This window comes from Gossypium arboreum, chromosome 1, assembly GCF_025698485.1.
Source record: "Gossypium arboreum isolate Shixiya-1 chromosome 1, ASM2569848v2, whole genome shotgun sequence".
Taxonomy (NCBI): domain Eukaryota; kingdom Viridiplantae; phylum Streptophyta; class Magnoliopsida; order Malvales; family Malvaceae; genus Gossypium; species Gossypium arboreum.
The window spans coordinates 87,553,163-87,570,826 of NC_069070.1; the positions used below are offsets into that span (position 1 = coordinate 87,553,163).

The window sequence follows — 17,664 nt, forward strand, 5'->3', positions numbered from 1 at the left end:
GGTAAATTTTTAAATATAAACCCTAGCTCAAAATATTAGTAGAAATGAGTAAACCGAGCTACGAGGATCTTAAAAATGTAAAGAACATTAAAAACGGGGATAGGATGCACTTACTATTGAGCTTGAAAGTTGGAAAAACCCTAGCTATGGTGTTTATAAGAGTTTCGACCAAGCTTGGTGAAGATGATACCAATTTTGGCTTTGTTTTCCCATTTTATTATTTTATTTACCTAATGGCTAAATTGCCCTTCATTAAAAACTATGGTGTTTTATCTTTCTTTAGGTATTTTTGTCCAAACTTGTATAATAGTCTAATTACTATCTAAGGACCTCCACTTTAAAAACCCATTACTCACAAGTACTTAGTACCTTTGTGAACTAGAACACACATTTTACAACTTTTGCAATTTAGTCCTAAATATCAAATTGGACCCTTTATTGATAAAATTTCTAAACGAAATTTTCACACAATCAGGAAATCATGCCATAGACCTTATAATGATAACAAAATAAAATTGTCTACATTGGATTTGTGGTTTGGAAACCACCATTCCGTTTAGGCCCTAAATCGGGCTATTATAGCTCTCCCTTTTTAGGGATTTTCGTCCCCGAAAATCTTACTGGTAAAGAGGTTTGGGTATTGTTTCCTCGTGGCTTCCTTCGATTCCCATGTAGCCACTTCTACTCCATGCCTTTGCCACAATACTTTTACTAAGGCTATATTTTTATTTCTCAACTATTTATCTTCCTGAGCCAAAATCTTAATTGATTCTTTATCGTAGGTTATATCCGGTCGAATCTCAATCTCTGTCAGAGGAATCACTTGTGAAGGATCAGAACGATAACGTTGCATCATCAAGACATGAAACACATTATGAATATTTTCCAACTCTGTTGGCAAAGCTAGCTGATATGCCACTGGCCCTATTCTTTCAATAACCTCATACGGCCCAATAAAACGTGGACTCAACTTGCCTTTCTAGCCAAATCTGAGAACTTTCTTCCACGGAGATACTTTCAAAAATACTTTATCACCGACCTAAAACTCAATCTCTTTTTTTTTCAAATCTGCATATGATTTCTATCTATCAAAAGCTGCTTTCAAACAATCTCGAATTACTCTTACTTTCTCTTCGGTTTCCTTAACCAAATCAACTCTGTGAATCTGTTCTCGCTAAGCTCGGTCCAATACAAAGGTGTTCAGAACTTGCGACCATACAATGCCTCATAAGGTGCCATTTTTATACTTGACTAAAAACTGTTGTTGTAAGCAAATTCAACTTGTGGTAGGTATTTCTCCCAACTACCTTCAAATTTTAATACACAACATCAGAGCATATCTTCAAGTATATGGATTACCCTTTTGGATTGACCGTCAGTTTGCGGATGAAACGCGGTTCAAAAATTCAATTTCGTACCCAAAGCTTCTTGCATTTTTTTTTCCAAAATCTCGAAGTAAATCTCGGATCTCTATCCAAAATAATAGACATAGGTACTCCGTGTAATCTCACAATTTTAGTAATATATAATTTAGCCAACTTATGAATTGAGTAGTCAGTACGTACTGGTATAAAGTAAGCCAATTTCGTCAATATATCAACCACAACCCAAACGACATCTTTCTCTTTCAAAGTCAGAGGCAAACCTATCACAAAATCCATTGTGATTCTATCCCATTTTCACTCGGGAACCATCACTGGCTGAAGTAAACCTGAAGGTACCTGGTGTTCTACTTTCACTTGCTAACAAATCAAGCATCTTGATACAAACTCTGAGATATCTCTTTTCATACCATTCCAGCAATATACTTTCTTCAAGTCGTTATACATTTTCGTACTACCTGGATGAACTGACAAACAACCACTGTGTGCCTCATGTAAAATCTTCTGAATCAACTCAGCATCTTTCGGTACACATATTCGATCATGGAACATTAAGTAATCATCTGGATCGATTTGAAAATCTGAGTTACAACCCAATTCACACTGATCTTGCTTGGCTTGCAATTCACTATCATTCTTCTGAGCTTCAAAAATTTTCTAAAGAAATAACGGCCTAGCTTTAACTCGGCCGAAATTGAACCATCATCATACATAGCCAAATTTGTACTCATAGCTCTCAAATCAACCAAGGATTTTTTGCTCAAGGCAATTGCGATTACATTCACTTTCCCCGAATGATAGTCAATCATTAGCTCATAATCTTTCAATAATTCGAGCCATCTCCGTTGTAGCAAATTTAAATCCTTTTGATTCATTAGATAGTTCAAGCTTTTGTGATCAGTAAAGATTCGACATTTCCCATCATACAAATAATGATGCATTGGGTAATTCTTCTCGTGCGGTTTCAACTGTCTCGAGGCATAAGATACCACTTTACCTTCTTCCAGCAACACACAACCAAGACCAGTTAATGACGCATCACTACAGTTTATAAACTCTTTTCCCGATTCGGGTTGCACTAACACTGGTGCTTCTGTCAATCGCGCTTTCAACTTCTCAAAACTTTGTTGACACTTTTCAGTTCAATCGAACTTAGCACTCTTTTGCAACAACTTAGTCATAGGAGAGAATCCCTTGACAAAACATCGATAATATCTGGCTAAGCCCAAAAAGCTTCTAACCTCAGATACATTCTTTAGAGGTTTCCAATCAACAATCATCGAAACTTTGCTCAGCTCAACCCGAATACCATCACCCGAAACTATATGTTCCAAAAATCTGACTTCATGAAGCCAAAATTCACTTTTACTAAATTTAGCAAATAATTTCTTTTCTTTTAAAAGCTGTAATACCGTTCTCAAGTGTTCAGCATACTCGGACTCATCTTGAGAATAAATCAGAATATCATCTATGAACACAACCACCAACTTATCCAAATATGCCTAAAAGATTCAGTTTATCAAATCTATAAAAATAGCCAGAGCACTAGTTAAACCGAAAGGCATCATAAGAAATTCATAGGGTTCATACCTTGTTCTGAAAGCGGTTTTTGACACATCCGACTCTTTAACTCTCAACTGATAGTAACCGGATCTCAAATTGATCTTTGAAAATACTGTCACCCCTTTCAACTAGTCGAACAAATCATCAATTATTAGAAACGGATACTTGTTCTTTATAGTCATCTTGTTGAGCTGACAATAGTCAATACAAACAAGACGGAAGCACCCCAGGGAGAGAAACTCGGTCTCACAAATCCTTATCTGTTAACTCTTACAACTGAACCTTTAATTCTTTCAATTCAGTTGAAGCCATTCTATATGGAGCAATCGAGATCGGTGCAGTCCCAGGCAACAAATCAATGGCAAACTCTATCTCTCTAATCGGAGGCAACCCACGCAGTTCTTCTGAAAATACATCCAGGAATTCACAGACCACTGGCACTGATTCAAGCTTCGACTCGGACATCCTAGTATTCAATACATATGCAAGATAAGCTTCACACCCTTTTCTCATGTATCTCTGAGTAAACATGTGCAAAATCACCATAGGCAATTTATTTGATTCATCTGTTTCAACCCAAAGAATCTTACCATTTTCACATTTCAACTCAAGGGTTTTCTGTCTACAATTTACCTTGGCATCATGTAATGTCAACCACTCCATACCCAGAATAACATCAAACTCATCGAATGGTAACAATATTAGATTAGCCAGTAAACAGGGTCAACTCCATGTCGTCGCTCAATCATCCTCATATGAAGCATGCTCGAGATGCCCTCTGGAGACATCTGGCCGATGAGGGTGAGGGAGGATGACTGTGCTGCTATGTTGAGGAGCCCGAAGTACCGTGCCAGTCTAGTCACATAGGGGCCAATGGAGATGACTCCTCTCTTATGCCGCTCCGTCTGATGGTGAATGGCGAGGGCAATGAAATAGGCAAGGTCGAAGACGTGTCCGTTCACTATACTCCATAAAAAGTAGGTGTCGTGAGTGTTGACAATGCTGGTGCTCTCCCGCCGCCCTGTCTGAGTGTGGACCAAAATGGTGTGTAAGTACCTTAAGGATGAGGGCCGATGCCTTGGAGCGACTAGGGTCGTTGGTGGCCGAAGCAGGAATGAGGGCCCTCCAGCAGTTAGAGGGAGACAAGTGGATGTGGCGATGAAGTGTGTCAAAATCATCGTCGTCCATGAACTCCTTCGTATAGAGCCCCAAAGCGACGCTGAACTCATGTACGCTCAACTGGCGGACTAAATCACCAAGACGGAACTGGACCATTCCGGGATCATCGAACACTGTCATAACTACTAGGAGGTGAAAGGTCAAATAGAGCTCAAGTGTGAGCTCGAGGTATGTCGGCTCGACGATCTCAAAGAATAGCCCCATAGGTCAGTCGTCAAGAGGGCTGGGACCGCGTCAGCAAGTTGGATTTGTTCAAGTGCGGCCCAGTCAATACAGTGGCCCGCACCTAGGGGTCGAGCCTGTATTATTTGAAAAATATCCTCCTGTGGTCCCGGTGGGAATTGGAGGAATGGCTGCCAGATTTCAGCGGTAGGACCTGAGGATGGCGTTGCTCCTTTCCTCTTCTTGGAGGCGGGTACAACGGTTTTCTTGCCGCGTGGATTTGACGTAGTATTTGCAATAAAAATATGAAGTTATAAGAATAATCCGTACGAATGGAAAAAAAGCATGCAAGTTTGTTAAAACTAAATACCAACATTTCATGGAAGTTTTCTAACTAGAAAAAAATCTACTAAAAAATAACCAAGTCCTAATAGATATATCAAATCATTATTATGAATATAAATACGAGAATGATGCTAAGGGGAATAACTAGTGGATGCATGCATATAAGAATGATAATGAATGAAGGTTTCATAAAAAATGGCAAAGAACTATCATTAAAACTATGAAGATAACAGTTAAATAAAACAAAAATAGATCATAAATTTGGAAAAAGGAATGAAGATAATAAAGAGAAAAGAGTGAACAAACGCAATAGGTTGGTGGAGGGAGGAGTTAGTCATCTGAAGAGAGCTGTCGGCCGGCCACAGGCGTGGGAGTGAGGGCGTGCAACGAGGTACGTCGGCTAAGGTTAGGGATTCTGGGGAAGGGGATGATGAATAGTGAGGGGTTTATATAGATTTTGGGGCACACGGCCGTGGGGCACGCTCGTGTGCCCTTATTTCAGCCCGTGTTTATCGTGATTTTCAAATTTGGGTGCGTTTGAAATTCATCCCATGCCTATGTTCTTTGGGTGTGTCGGTGCACACGGTCATATCGCATGGTTGTTTTCTACTTCGTTTGCTTCTCTCACACCCACGTGTATAGGCGCACGCCTGTGTTGTTTTATCAGTCTTAAGCACGGGTGGGCACGGGCGTGTCGCACACCCATGCTAAATTATCAATTTCAACCATGGTTCCTAGACACGGGCGTGTTGCACGCCCGTGTTGTTTTGACAGACTCGCCCACGGCCACGTCGCACGGCCGTGGCAACTTATCGCATCTCGTGTTGGGGAAAAATTTTGCCCAATTTTTACACGACCGTATCGCACGGCCTTGTCTCCGCCCGTGGTGTGAGCACGGCCTAAGGCACACCCATATGCCTTGCCATGTGGATTTGAAAACCTATGTTTCAAGAACTCAGTTAGTGATTAGATGTTAAAAACTAAAATTTTAAAGAAATCAATACTGTTAGTGCTCGGGTTGCCTTCCGAGAAGCGCTTATCTATAGTCTAAGCTCGACGTACCTCAATTTTGCATAGTCATGGTGGTTCGAGGAGTTTACACTCCTCATCCTTACTATCAATTTCATCAAAATAAGGTTTTAAACGAGTACTATTTACCTTAAAAGTGCCAAATTTAGGATGAATTACCTCGACTGTACCGTATGGAAAAATATTGAGTGCCGTGAGAGGAATTTCTCCATTAGATTCAGAAGTGGCAATACGAGGATCTGCTACATCCAGTAGTATTTTGTCTCCAACCTTAAGTTGATTTGGTGGAATATTGAGCTCGTCAAGGCATGGTTTTGGTTTATGTGTCTGCCATTCATCTAGTTCCTCAACTCGTAGCCTTTGTTATTGATAGATAGGTCTTTTTTGTTGCTTAAACAAGGCTCATGTGCGCTCTTCGAACCTATTTTCTACACAGAGGGTTTTACCACATGATCAGTACTAGTAGTATGATTTTTGCAATCACTCTCGATTTTTGAGGTGTTACTCAAATTACGAGCTTGAAGAGTGATTGTTTCATCACCCACACGAAGTGTGAGTTCACCTGTACCAATATCAATTATCATTCTAGCAGTTGCTAAAAAGGGTCTCCCTAAAATTAAAGGCACGTTACTATCCTCTTTTATGTCTAAAACAACGAAATCAACTGCGAATATAAATTTGTCAATTTTATGTAGTACATCTTTAATAATACCCCTAGGAAATCTAATTGTTTTATCTGCTAATTGAATGCTCATCCTAGTTTTTTTGGGTTTCCTAAGACCTAGTTGCTTAAACATTTTGTAAGGCATGACATTGATACTAGCCCCTAAATCAGCCAAGGCATTATTAACATCTAAGCTATCAATTAAACAAGGAATCATAAAACTCCTTGGATCTTTCAATTTGTTGGCCAGCTTATGTAACACCCCTTACCCGTATCCAAGGCCGGAACAAAGTACGAGGCATTACCAGACTTAACAATACACATAGATGAGAATCGGGCCGTAAAATTTCATTTAATTCAAAACTTTTCGAACACATGCATAACAAACAAAGCTAACTATATCATCACATCAAAGCATAGGACATGGCACGATTAATTAAACTTATAAACCATAATGGATAAGGACCACATCTCATGATCATATACGATAACTCAATGTAGACTGATACGTAAGGTCAAGATCATAATAAAAATACATATCACAAACCAACTTCCTATACATGCCACTCACTTGATATTTCTAATATTTGAATTAATTTTCCCAAAAATGATAGTTTGATAGTGTGATTTTGCCTCCGACGATCTCCAACCCCGAGCCGACCTGCCAATACTAAAGAAATGGAGAGGATGGGTAAGCTTTACGCTTAGTAAGTTCATATGAAAATAATAAGCAATTACTAACATGCTTTTCAAGATAAAACACTATAATTGTTCAATTACACATATTCAAGTTAAGATGTGTTATCGAGTTACAGTTACTAAATCATTCATATATGAAGCTACAAAACTCCAAATTTAGTTTCGTTAATTTTCCTTGAAACTATATTCATATATATTTCTCCCATAAAATTTCCAAAATTTTTGGTTTATCCAATTAGTACAGTTTATTAGTTAAAGTCTCCCCTGTTTCAGAGTACAACTACTCTGACCTCTGTACACTACGAACAAAATTTCTCCCTGTACAGAATTCTAACGACCATGCAGTTTATTTCCCTTAAAAATAGACTCAATAAGGAATCCATCCATGTAAGGTATGACTCTTAATAAATTTTTTAAAATTTATGGTGAATTTATAAAGTCAGAACAGGGAATCTCGAATTCATTCAGACCCTGTTTCACAAGAATTCAAATATCACACAATATAGAATTCTTTTGCTTCCCCTATTTCTTTCATGTGAAAATAGAATCCTTAAGCTTTATTTTTATATATCATTTGCATATTTATTCAACTTCTACAATTTTTAGTGAATTTTCAAAGTCATGCAACTGCTATTGTCCAACACTATTTTACCACTAAAATTCATTCTTACATAATTCCACTTAATCCATTTTGTCTTATCGAAATTCACCCAATTATCGAGCACATTGCTAATAATTTTTCATAAACATATACCTACACTTATTCATCATATAATCATGTTCAATTGTATTTTTACTTAATCGATTTTCCCGTTGAACTCTTCGGAATAATAACTGATACTCAATTGCCTGCACATATTTTCACACTTGTAGCCAAAGCTATCTGGTACGCACGCATAGTAGCCTGCACATAGTACTACACATGCGACCAATTATCCGGTACACGTAGTAGCCTGCACTTAGGACTACACACGTGACCAATTATCCGGTACACGTAGTAGCCTGCACTTAGTACTACACACGTGACCTAACCATCTGATACACTTAGTAGCCTACACTTAGTACTACACACGTGATCACAGTTTTCGGGTACGCATAGTAGCCTGCACTTAGTACTACACATGCGACCTCACAATAGATCATTCGTATCGTTTTTATTTCGAAGGTTCAATCGAGAAATTCCTCACTTTTCAACATTTTACTAAATTGTCCGTAATCAATTTAAATTCATAATTTACATCAAATAACCATTTGATAGGCAGCCACATTTCATATGATATCAAAATATAATAACATAAAAAGAATCGATAGATTATTTATGTACGAACTTACTCGCAGTGTCGATCTCACTATCCATAGTACCAATTGTCCATTCATAGTATAATAAGACACAACTCGAATATCAAATCAGCTTTTAAGAATTTACATAACATATATCACATATTTCATATATCACTTGTCATGTATCTTCATTTTCTTGTATTTCATGTAACATTCTTTCATGTCATATTTCCACATCATAAACACCATTCCATCAACTTTTCCAATATATTAAATCATAAAATATATGCAATAATAGTAAGAAATATAATTCAAACATAACATTGCATTACTATTATCATGCGAACTTACCTCGATCCAGAAACAGCAATTTACCATTTTAGTCCATAACCTTGTATTTTCTCGATTTAAGCCCGAATCTCGATTTCCTTCATCTATAATATCACATTTAGCCTAATAATTAGTCACACTATTCATACGGGTCCAAAAATCATTTTTTAAAAATTTTCATTTTGACCCCTAAACTTTTGTATATTTGCACTTTTTCCCCAAGGTTCGAAAATTAAACTTCATCCTATTTTCTTGTGTTTTATGACATGCTGATCATTTTTCCCTTCTATGGCAACATCAAATTCTCACTCTAACATGTACTTATGACTATTAGGTATTTTTACCGATTAAGCCCTTTTGCTCGTTTTCACTTAAAACCAAGTAGCACAAGTTGTCTAACATAATTTGAAACCTCATATTCTATCATAAAACACCAAAATACACAAATTTCACTTATGGGTATTTTTCCAAATATGAACCCTAGGTTGAATTATTGCTAGCATAAGCTAAATCAAGTTAACGGGACTCTAAAAACGTAAAAATCATTAAAAACGAGGCTAGAACAGACTTACAATCAAGCTTGGAAGCTTGGAAACCCTAGCCATGGAGTCGCCCTTGGTATACACGTCCATGGTGAAGAAGATGAGCAAAATTGGCTTTTAATTTTGTATTTTAATTCATTTTACCCCTAAATGACCAAAATGCCCTTACTACTAAACTTTCCAAAAATTCCATTCATGTCCAATATTTGTCCATAAACTTTGAAATTGGCCAAATTGCTATTTAAGAACTCCTAATTAATATTTCAAAGTAATTTCATACTAGAAACTTTTAGAATACAAGTTTTGCAACTTATTCAATTTAGTCTCTAACTTCAAATTAAGCACTTTATGCATAGAATTTCTTCACGAAATTTTCACACAATCATGCAATCATATCATAGACCCCAAAATAATCATAAAATAATTATTTCTATCTCAGATTTGTGGTCACGAAACCACTATTCCGATTAGGCCCTAATTTGGGATATTACAGCTTATTCTGTAGAATGGCTGAGCAAACTGCATTTATCTCCATATGCGACGTCTCGTCTAACTTCCTCTTATTGGCTAAAATCTCCTTTCAAAATTTGACTCCGCTCAGCATCTGCAAAAGAGCCTCAATAAACGGTAAGTTAATATGTAATTTCTTTAAAAGTTTAAGGAATTTACCGAATTGTTCATCTGAATGGTCTTTCCTTGTCGCATTGGGGTATGGTACACATGGTTTGTACTCTTTACTTACCTGTTTTTGGTCATTGTGGTCCATCTCACCTTTACCTTTACTTACCACAGTTTCTTCCCTCGGATTTGGTTCAGGTGCAACTAAAACTTCCTCATCTTGAATGGTAATCGCATTGAGCTGCTCTCTTGGGTTAGATTCAGTGTTACTCGGTAGGCTACCTTGTGGTTGTTCAGATATCAATTTAGCGAGCTGGCCTATCTGAGTTTCGAGCCCTTGGATTGACGCTTGTTGATTCTTAAGTGCTATCTCAGTATTCTGAAAACAAGTTTCTGACACCGAGATGAATTTTGTTAGCATCTCCTTAAGGTTTGGATTTTTCTCTTGTTGGTAAAGTGGTTGTTGGAAGCCTGGAGGTGGTGGTGTTCTTTGATTCCCTTGGCCTCCCCATGAGAAATTTGGGTGGTTCCTCAATCCTGCATTGTAAGTGTTGCTATAGGGATTATTTTAAGGTCAAGGATTGTTACCCATATAATTTAATTGCTCAATTTTCATGATGTGGTCATAAGATGGGTATTCTGAATTGCTCGTCCCTCCTCTACTTGCATTGCATTGTATTACTGGGTAAACCTGTGAAGGACCAAGAAAACCATCAATTTTTCAATTCAAAAGTTATACCTGATTAGAGAGCATGGTGACCGAATCGACGTTAAAAACACTAGTTGCTTTTGCTGGCTTCGTCCTCATGACTTCCCCCCGATAATTATTCAGTGACATCTCTTTTATATATTCATAAGTATCCTTAGGTGTCTTATTATTGATAGTTCCACCAACAGCTGTGTCAACCATTTATCTAGTTGAAAGATTCAGGCCATTGTGAAAAGTTTGAACCTGTAGCCAGAGTGGTAACCCATGGTGAGGGCACCTTCTCAATAGGTCCTTGTATCTCTCCCATGCATCATATAGTGTTTCTAAATCCATCTGCACAAAAGAAGATATATCATTCCTTAATTTAGCCGTTTTAGCCGGCGAAAAATATTTAAGTAAAAACTTTTCGGTCATTTGTTCCCAAGTAGTGATTAACCCTCGTGGTAACGAGTTCAACCACTGTTTAGCTTTGTTCCTCAGTGAAAAGGGAAACAACCGAAGGCGTATGGCATCGTCAAAAACACCATTGATTTTAAATGTGTCGCAAAACTCCAGAAAATTTGCCAAGTGATTGTTTGGATCCTCATCCTGCAAACCATCAAACTGAACAAATTGCTATATCATTTGAATCGTGTTAGGTTTCAGTTCAAAATTATTTCCAGCAATAGCAAGCCCAACTATACTTGACTCAGTTCCTGTTAAATTTGATTTAGCATAATCATACATAGTGCGTTGAGCATGATTTTGATTTACTGGATCAGCGGCAATCGCAAGAGGTAGCGAATTTTCCTAATTTTCAGCCATCTCCTCGGTTGTGGTTTGAATATCATCCTCTTGCTCTTCCTCTGTGTATCTTAAGCTTCGCCTTATTTCTTTTCAATTTCTGCGAGCTGTACAATTGATCTCGCTATCAAAAAGTAATGGTCCTGACGGGTTTCTTCTGGTCATAAACTAGAAAAACCTGTCAGAAGCGAATAAAAGAGAAAATTAGAAAAGAAAATAAAAATTTAAATTGCAAATAAAGTAAAATGGCTAAAGTAATAAAAATTGAGTGTTCCTGATATCTTATGTTCCCTGGCAACGGCGCCAAAAACTTGATACGTGATATTCGCGACAGGTTTTAAAAATTTATAATTAATCGTTCTTGAAACTAACTATTATCACCATGAAGGCAAGTGTACCTATCGAATAGTAGTATAGCTTTAGCAAGACTGGATTTTCGAACCCAAAGGAACCAAGAGTACTAGTAATTACTTTCTTTTTATTATCTAGCCTAAAAATTAAAGGATTTGTTTATCTAAACTAATTAACTAAACTAAGGGTGCACAGAGAGAAAATTGGGGAAAAGTTTTTTGGGAAAACTCGATTGATTAAAATAATACCCAAGGAAAAATCCACCTAAACTTCACTTGTTTATTCATTTGACTTGATCCGTAGAAATCCCTAAGTTATATTATTATCTCTCTCGAGACTAATAACGTCTAACCCTAGGTTGATTAATTGAAATCTCTTTCTAATTAACACCCTAGTGTCGCATTAACTCGTTCTATGGACTCCCTTATTAGGTTTCACCCTAATCTGGCAAAATCTTGTCACTCAATCTCTAGGCGTGCAATCAACTCCGCTTAATTACGACAAATTTACTCTTAGACAAGGACTTTTGCTCCACTGAATAAGTGCATTAACTTGAATCAATATCTTGGAATATTAAAACAAGAATTAAGAACACATAATTAAGAACAAGTCAAACATTTATCATACAATTCAGATAATAATAACAAGATCCGTCTTAGGTTTCATTCCCCTTAGGTATTTAAGGGGTTTAGTTCATATTTATGAAAGAAAACATCTCAAAATAATAAAGATAACAAAACATAAAGAAAACCCAAAACTCTTGAAGGAAATTGAAGGGAGATCTTCAGTCTTAATGATGAATCTGGCTCCTGAAATGGATCAATCGGCTTCCTTCGAGTAATTCCCTGCCTCCTACTCCCCTCTTTTTCTTTCTAATTACCTCCTTAGGTGTTTAAATAGGCTTTAGAATGCCTAAAAGCCCTTAAGAGTGGCCTTTTCCGAATATAACTAAACTTGGGCTCGAAAGGGACACGCCCATGTGCGATTTCTTCAATCCGTGTTCAAGGCTGTTACATAAGCACAAGCGTGTGGTCTACCCGTGTAAGTCGTGCTTCGATTCTGTCAAATGGACACGGCCGTGTGGCTTACCCATGTGAGGAAGTACAGGCCGTGTTGATTTCCCATGTTGGTCCATTTTCTCCGTTTTCGGCCTGTTTCTCGCTCTTTTTACTCTCCTATACTCACCTAAGTATAAAACATGAAATTAAAGGATTAGGAGCATCGAAATTCACCAAATCTAAGGAGAATTCATCCAAAAATATGCTAAGCATGAGGTAAAAATATGTATAAATTATGGTTTATCAATAGACTTATGCAACTTATGCACAAACTCCTTATGCAAAGACTTACTCATGTAGAAACTCCATCATGCTTTCAGACATGTTTATGCATGTACATACTTACTTATAGCAGACATAACATACTTTCAGGTGCATTCTTTATGCTTACTCTTTCTACTATGGAGCAGAAACATATCATTAGGTTTACGCTTTCTTTACACATTTATTGTGCACACATTTCTTTTTCTTAACAAAGGCACATAACATTACACAAGCATCACATGCAAGTTCATCAAGCATTCATCTTCACCAAACCGACATATTACACTTGCATACCTTTCTTTCTCATTTCACCAAACAAAAATTAACACACAAAGATCAACATATAAACATACAAACATATATGTATAGATAAAGATATCAGTTAAATATTTGCGAGGTACTTACAGGACCCCCACGATATCCTCACATAATCCTCACTTTTTGTAGCTTCAAACATCAGATTTGGGTTTCCTTCGAGTAGATCAACAACCCTTAAATGTTAAACCATAGAATACTTGTCAAAATCTTTCCATCTAGTTCATTTCCCTTCTCACTTGAGCACCAAAATCATACAACAAAGCTTTACTATTTTCGTTACTAAGCTAAACAGATCTGCTCTTATGACAGTAAGGCTACGAAACTTACCTTAACAGTGATATCTCAGAGCTTACCCTTCCATTCCAAGCTCATCCTAAAGGATGAGAGGATTTTTCCCCTCATCTCACCCTTATATAGAGGGAGAATACTTCCCGAGGAAGTAATGAACAGTTCCCAGCACTTATCCAACCATTAGATATTTTCCTTCCAGTGGATGTTCGACACGTGTATTAATCCATGTGATTTTCCAGGTAGATGTAGGACAACTATAAAGCAACACGTACAGCATATAGATGTATATATAGCTTATGCCTGGGTCCTAGCCCATCCTTCGTTAGGGTGTAGTTGATAGCTCGACTGATCACGTGTTGGCGCATCACACCTTCTTAGCAATGACTCTATTAATTGAGTCCACTATGTGCTTTATTGGGCATCATTTCCTAACAGCGTCTCGCATCATATTTTGTTATAGGCTATGTGCCCACATATATGTCAAAAGTCTTAGTGGGGCAAATAACATTTTACTTCCCTATCTTCCTTTGGTTCTACTCTCCGAGGAGTGACATAAGATATCTTTCTTGTCTTAAAAGCTTTGACTTGTCCCTTGACGTTATTGGGACTCAACAAACATCGCATCAATCATTTGGTAGTCTTATCCAAAACTTCCCAATTTCAAGAATATTAATCAAGTGTTTTCATTTGGTTCTTAACTATTTAGTTCATATTCAGTTAAGTTTTAATCATCATTTCCTTATAACTTAACCGACTCAAGGCCATTGTTACTAAATGCCCTCATTGTTGACATAAACTTCTCAGTGCAAGATTTATTTCTTCATTACTTATAACAAATTCCGCTCATCCCATTTACGCCAATCAAAGTCTTTTGAGGCGAACCTTTCCTCATCAGACATAACTTTTAATCGTTGTGTGCTACTCCAGTGTCCGCCAACATTAAGGCATCATAGGCGCACTCGAAATGGTTATTATCTTTATACTAGCTTTAACTCTATTTGCTTCTAAACTTATTCTACTCACCTTATTATTTCAAACAGTATTCAGATACTAAGATTCCACTGAGCAGAATGTTACACGGTCAAGTTGGTAGTATATGAATTTTATGCTTCCTTCAAGGCGAGAGAAAATAACAGAACACTAAATGTTGAATATTTGCATGTTACAATTCAGGGAAAAGAAGTCCTAGTGACTCCCTAGGAAATTTGTAAATTTTACAACGCACCATACTTTGTTTCAAATGCCCTTGATGAAATTGATTTATTTTATATCTGGGAGATAGATATGAATAGCATTGTCGAATATCTTACTGAGAGGAGGGGTGTTTGGAAACGCCAATTGAGCACTAATGTCCCTTTGTCGTTTAATCAAGCCATCATATTTCTAATTGGTAAAATGTGGATATATAGCCATCATATTTCTAATTGGTAAAATGTGGATGTAATTCATATGTATTCAGATATCACCTGCTCTGAATGTTTCTAACGTAAATACAATTCATATGTACTCAGAACTCAAACCTTATTTAACCTTTCCAAATAACTTGTTTCACCATTTAAAAATAATAAAAATATTTTTATTTAAATTTAATTATAAAACGTATAAATATGAATATCAAATTGTTTTTTATAATTTTTTAAAAAAATTATATAGTAAAACAAATCTGATCAGATTGATCAAAATTTTAAAAACCTAAATTCAAACTCAGCCCAAAGCAGGCAAGTTGACCGAGCTTGACAGACTGCTTCGCCATCAGCATCTCTAACCGGGCTATGTTCGTAGTATTCTATAATTAAATCATATTTTAAGCAAATTCATTATATAAAGTTGGCCGTAGAACTTCTTGTGTTACAGTGCAGAGAACACTTGGCTTTAGAAAGGACAGACAAATTGAGAGAGAATCAGAGAGGTGATGATCTCGTCTCTTCTCTTCTAATAAGTAGTGCTTGAGAACTAGGAATTCCCTAGGCTGGTTCTCTTCAACCCAACTCATCACCTGTTTAGTCATTATAGTAAATGACTGGAAACTATTTAAAAAGAAATCTATTCATTCAAATCCATGCATTATTGGCCACAGGAAATGAAAGCAAGGACAAAAGCCTCATACATCGGGGCATGCTCAATACTAACAGATGTGGCATGCTTAATACTAGTAGTACGGTAGATACTAATTAAAAGATTACCAGCTACATCATTGTAGAAATTAATCATCCAGTAAAACAACTGAGGAGGCTGATAACCGGCGTAGCAAGTCTAGGCTCGTAAGCTAAACCACGCAATTCGGCACCCTCTCCGTTATTGGCACAGCCACTGCTGCCAAGGTAAGGGCATGCTGGAATCCATCGCCACCTCTTCCTACAGATGTCAAACAGCAGTCCCTTGTCCGATCCTCGAATCATGATCACGATAAATTCTCCATGCCCAACAGGATCAAAACCATTACCACCTTCGACTTCTGCAAATTGCATATATAGTTGCAAAGGCATTCTTTCAATTTCTACCCATGTTCCACAATCTTGCAAGCCCCAAAGTCTCAAACTTTTTGGCACGTTAAGCTTGCTTTTCTCGACTGCAGCGACCAGGATCAGCTTTCCCCTACTCTCCACCAAGCCTGGTGACCGAAGGAACCTTCGCATGGGAGCTTGAATCTTGAACCACTTATTTGCTGCCATATCATAAGCTAGGACACTGAATGGACTATAATTCATGCAATAAAACTTACCATCAACATGAACCATTCGACCTGATTCAAGGCTACATAAGCGTGGTAAGGAGGAAGTGGTTCCCCATATGGAGTAAAATCCACCTGCATCAATATGAAAGCTTTCGGTGGATAAATTCTTGACTGCATAAGGAGAAATCAGATCATCTCCAGCCACGGTAACGTCAACAGATGTGGGACTAACTGTTAAACCTATAGAAGGAAAGAGGCGGGGCCTTAGAGTGGGGGGCAACTGGATTAAAGAATCAACTAGAGGGTTGAATAAAATAAGATTTTTTGCTCCAGCCTCATCAGAAACCCAGCAAACCAACCCACCAGAGGAAGAAGCTGGATAGAACCCAGAAGGAACCAAGTTAAAGGAAAGGCGGTACCATGCAGCATCACAGGGATCAAAAAGGTACCCTTCACAGTTGGTTCGGTTGTCTCCGTTGCCACCACTGCTGGTGTTGGCTCTGCAGATGTAGCTCTTCAATGTCCTGTGCTTTAAGAACAGAAACCAATGGTGGCTTGGTGATATTTGCATATATAATTCCAGGAAGCTGCTGCAATACAAGAGTCCGTACCACCTCTTGCATACGGAACGAGCTCGGAAAAAGGCAGGTGGTGGAAGAAATGCAATCACTCGATCGAGCAGCCTTTCTGGTAATTTACTCCATATCCTAACGTCCATCCAAGGATTAGTGTGGGTGCTAGTATTGCAGCTACCGCTTGTGATAGTGAATGTGTAGGAGAAAGGTAAAGGCATAGATGTGTTGAAGGCATCCATGAGAAACTGATTTGTTTTTGATTGGATGCAACAGCGGAAACTAGTCCGTTCTTTTGTTTTTTCTTTGCAGAAATAGAACAGAGATTAGGATTTAGATGTTTTCATGAAGAAAGGGTTTGTATTCTGTCGTTGTACATTGTTCTTTCAACTTTCAATCGAGTTAAAAAGGAGGCTTGAGTTTTCTATTTCTAGAACAGTTAAGTAGGAAAATGTGGTTGATTTTGAGGCGAATGGAAAAGATGGGTTTCTAGGAGAAAGCAAGCAGCTGCTTCTTAAAGCTTACTAGGGAGAGGATTGTTTACTCCATTTGAGCCTTGAAGTGTTAAATTTGGTTGGGAGTCTGCAGGGGTTTATATTGAGTTTAATAAATTCATTTATGTTTAGCTCCTGGTTTCCTTTGTTGTTGTCTTTAGTGAGAGAGTGGCAGTGATTCTGATGGTTCTATCTATCAATTCAGTCAGTGTCATGTTTTCGTGTCTATCAATTCAGTCAGTGTCATGTTTTCGTGTGAGGCCGAGGAAGGAAGGACATTACAGGAGAAACAGACAAGTGCAGCTCAGATATTCATATATCCATAATATAGTGCCAAAATGGGTGTCCTTTCCGTT

General features: G+C 37.6%; 1 protein-coding gene and 1 non-coding gene across 2 annotated transcripts; one reads left to right on the plus strand and one right to left on the minus strand.

Annotated features, from left to right (window-relative positions):
- The first annotated feature begins 10,762 nt into the window (after nucleotides 1-10,762).
- On the plus strand, nucleotides 10,763-10,869 carry LOC128281898 (small nucleolar RNA R71). The gene has a single exon (XR_008272179.1). It is a non-coding gene; the product is annotated as a small nucleolar RNA R71 (small nucleolar RNA).
- Nucleotides 10,870-15,596: 4,727 nt separating this feature from the next.
- On the minus strand, nucleotides 15,597-17,422 carry LOC108487835 (protein UNUSUAL FLORAL ORGANS). The gene has a single exon (XM_017792181.2). It carries the CDS (start codon nucleotides 17,054-17,056, stop codon nucleotides 15,776-15,778), a length of 1,281 nt encoding a protein of 426 aa, XP_017647670.1. The 5' UTR covers nucleotides 17,057-17,422; the 3' UTR covers nucleotides 15,597-15,775.
- Nucleotides 17,423-17,664: the final 242 nt, after the last annotated feature.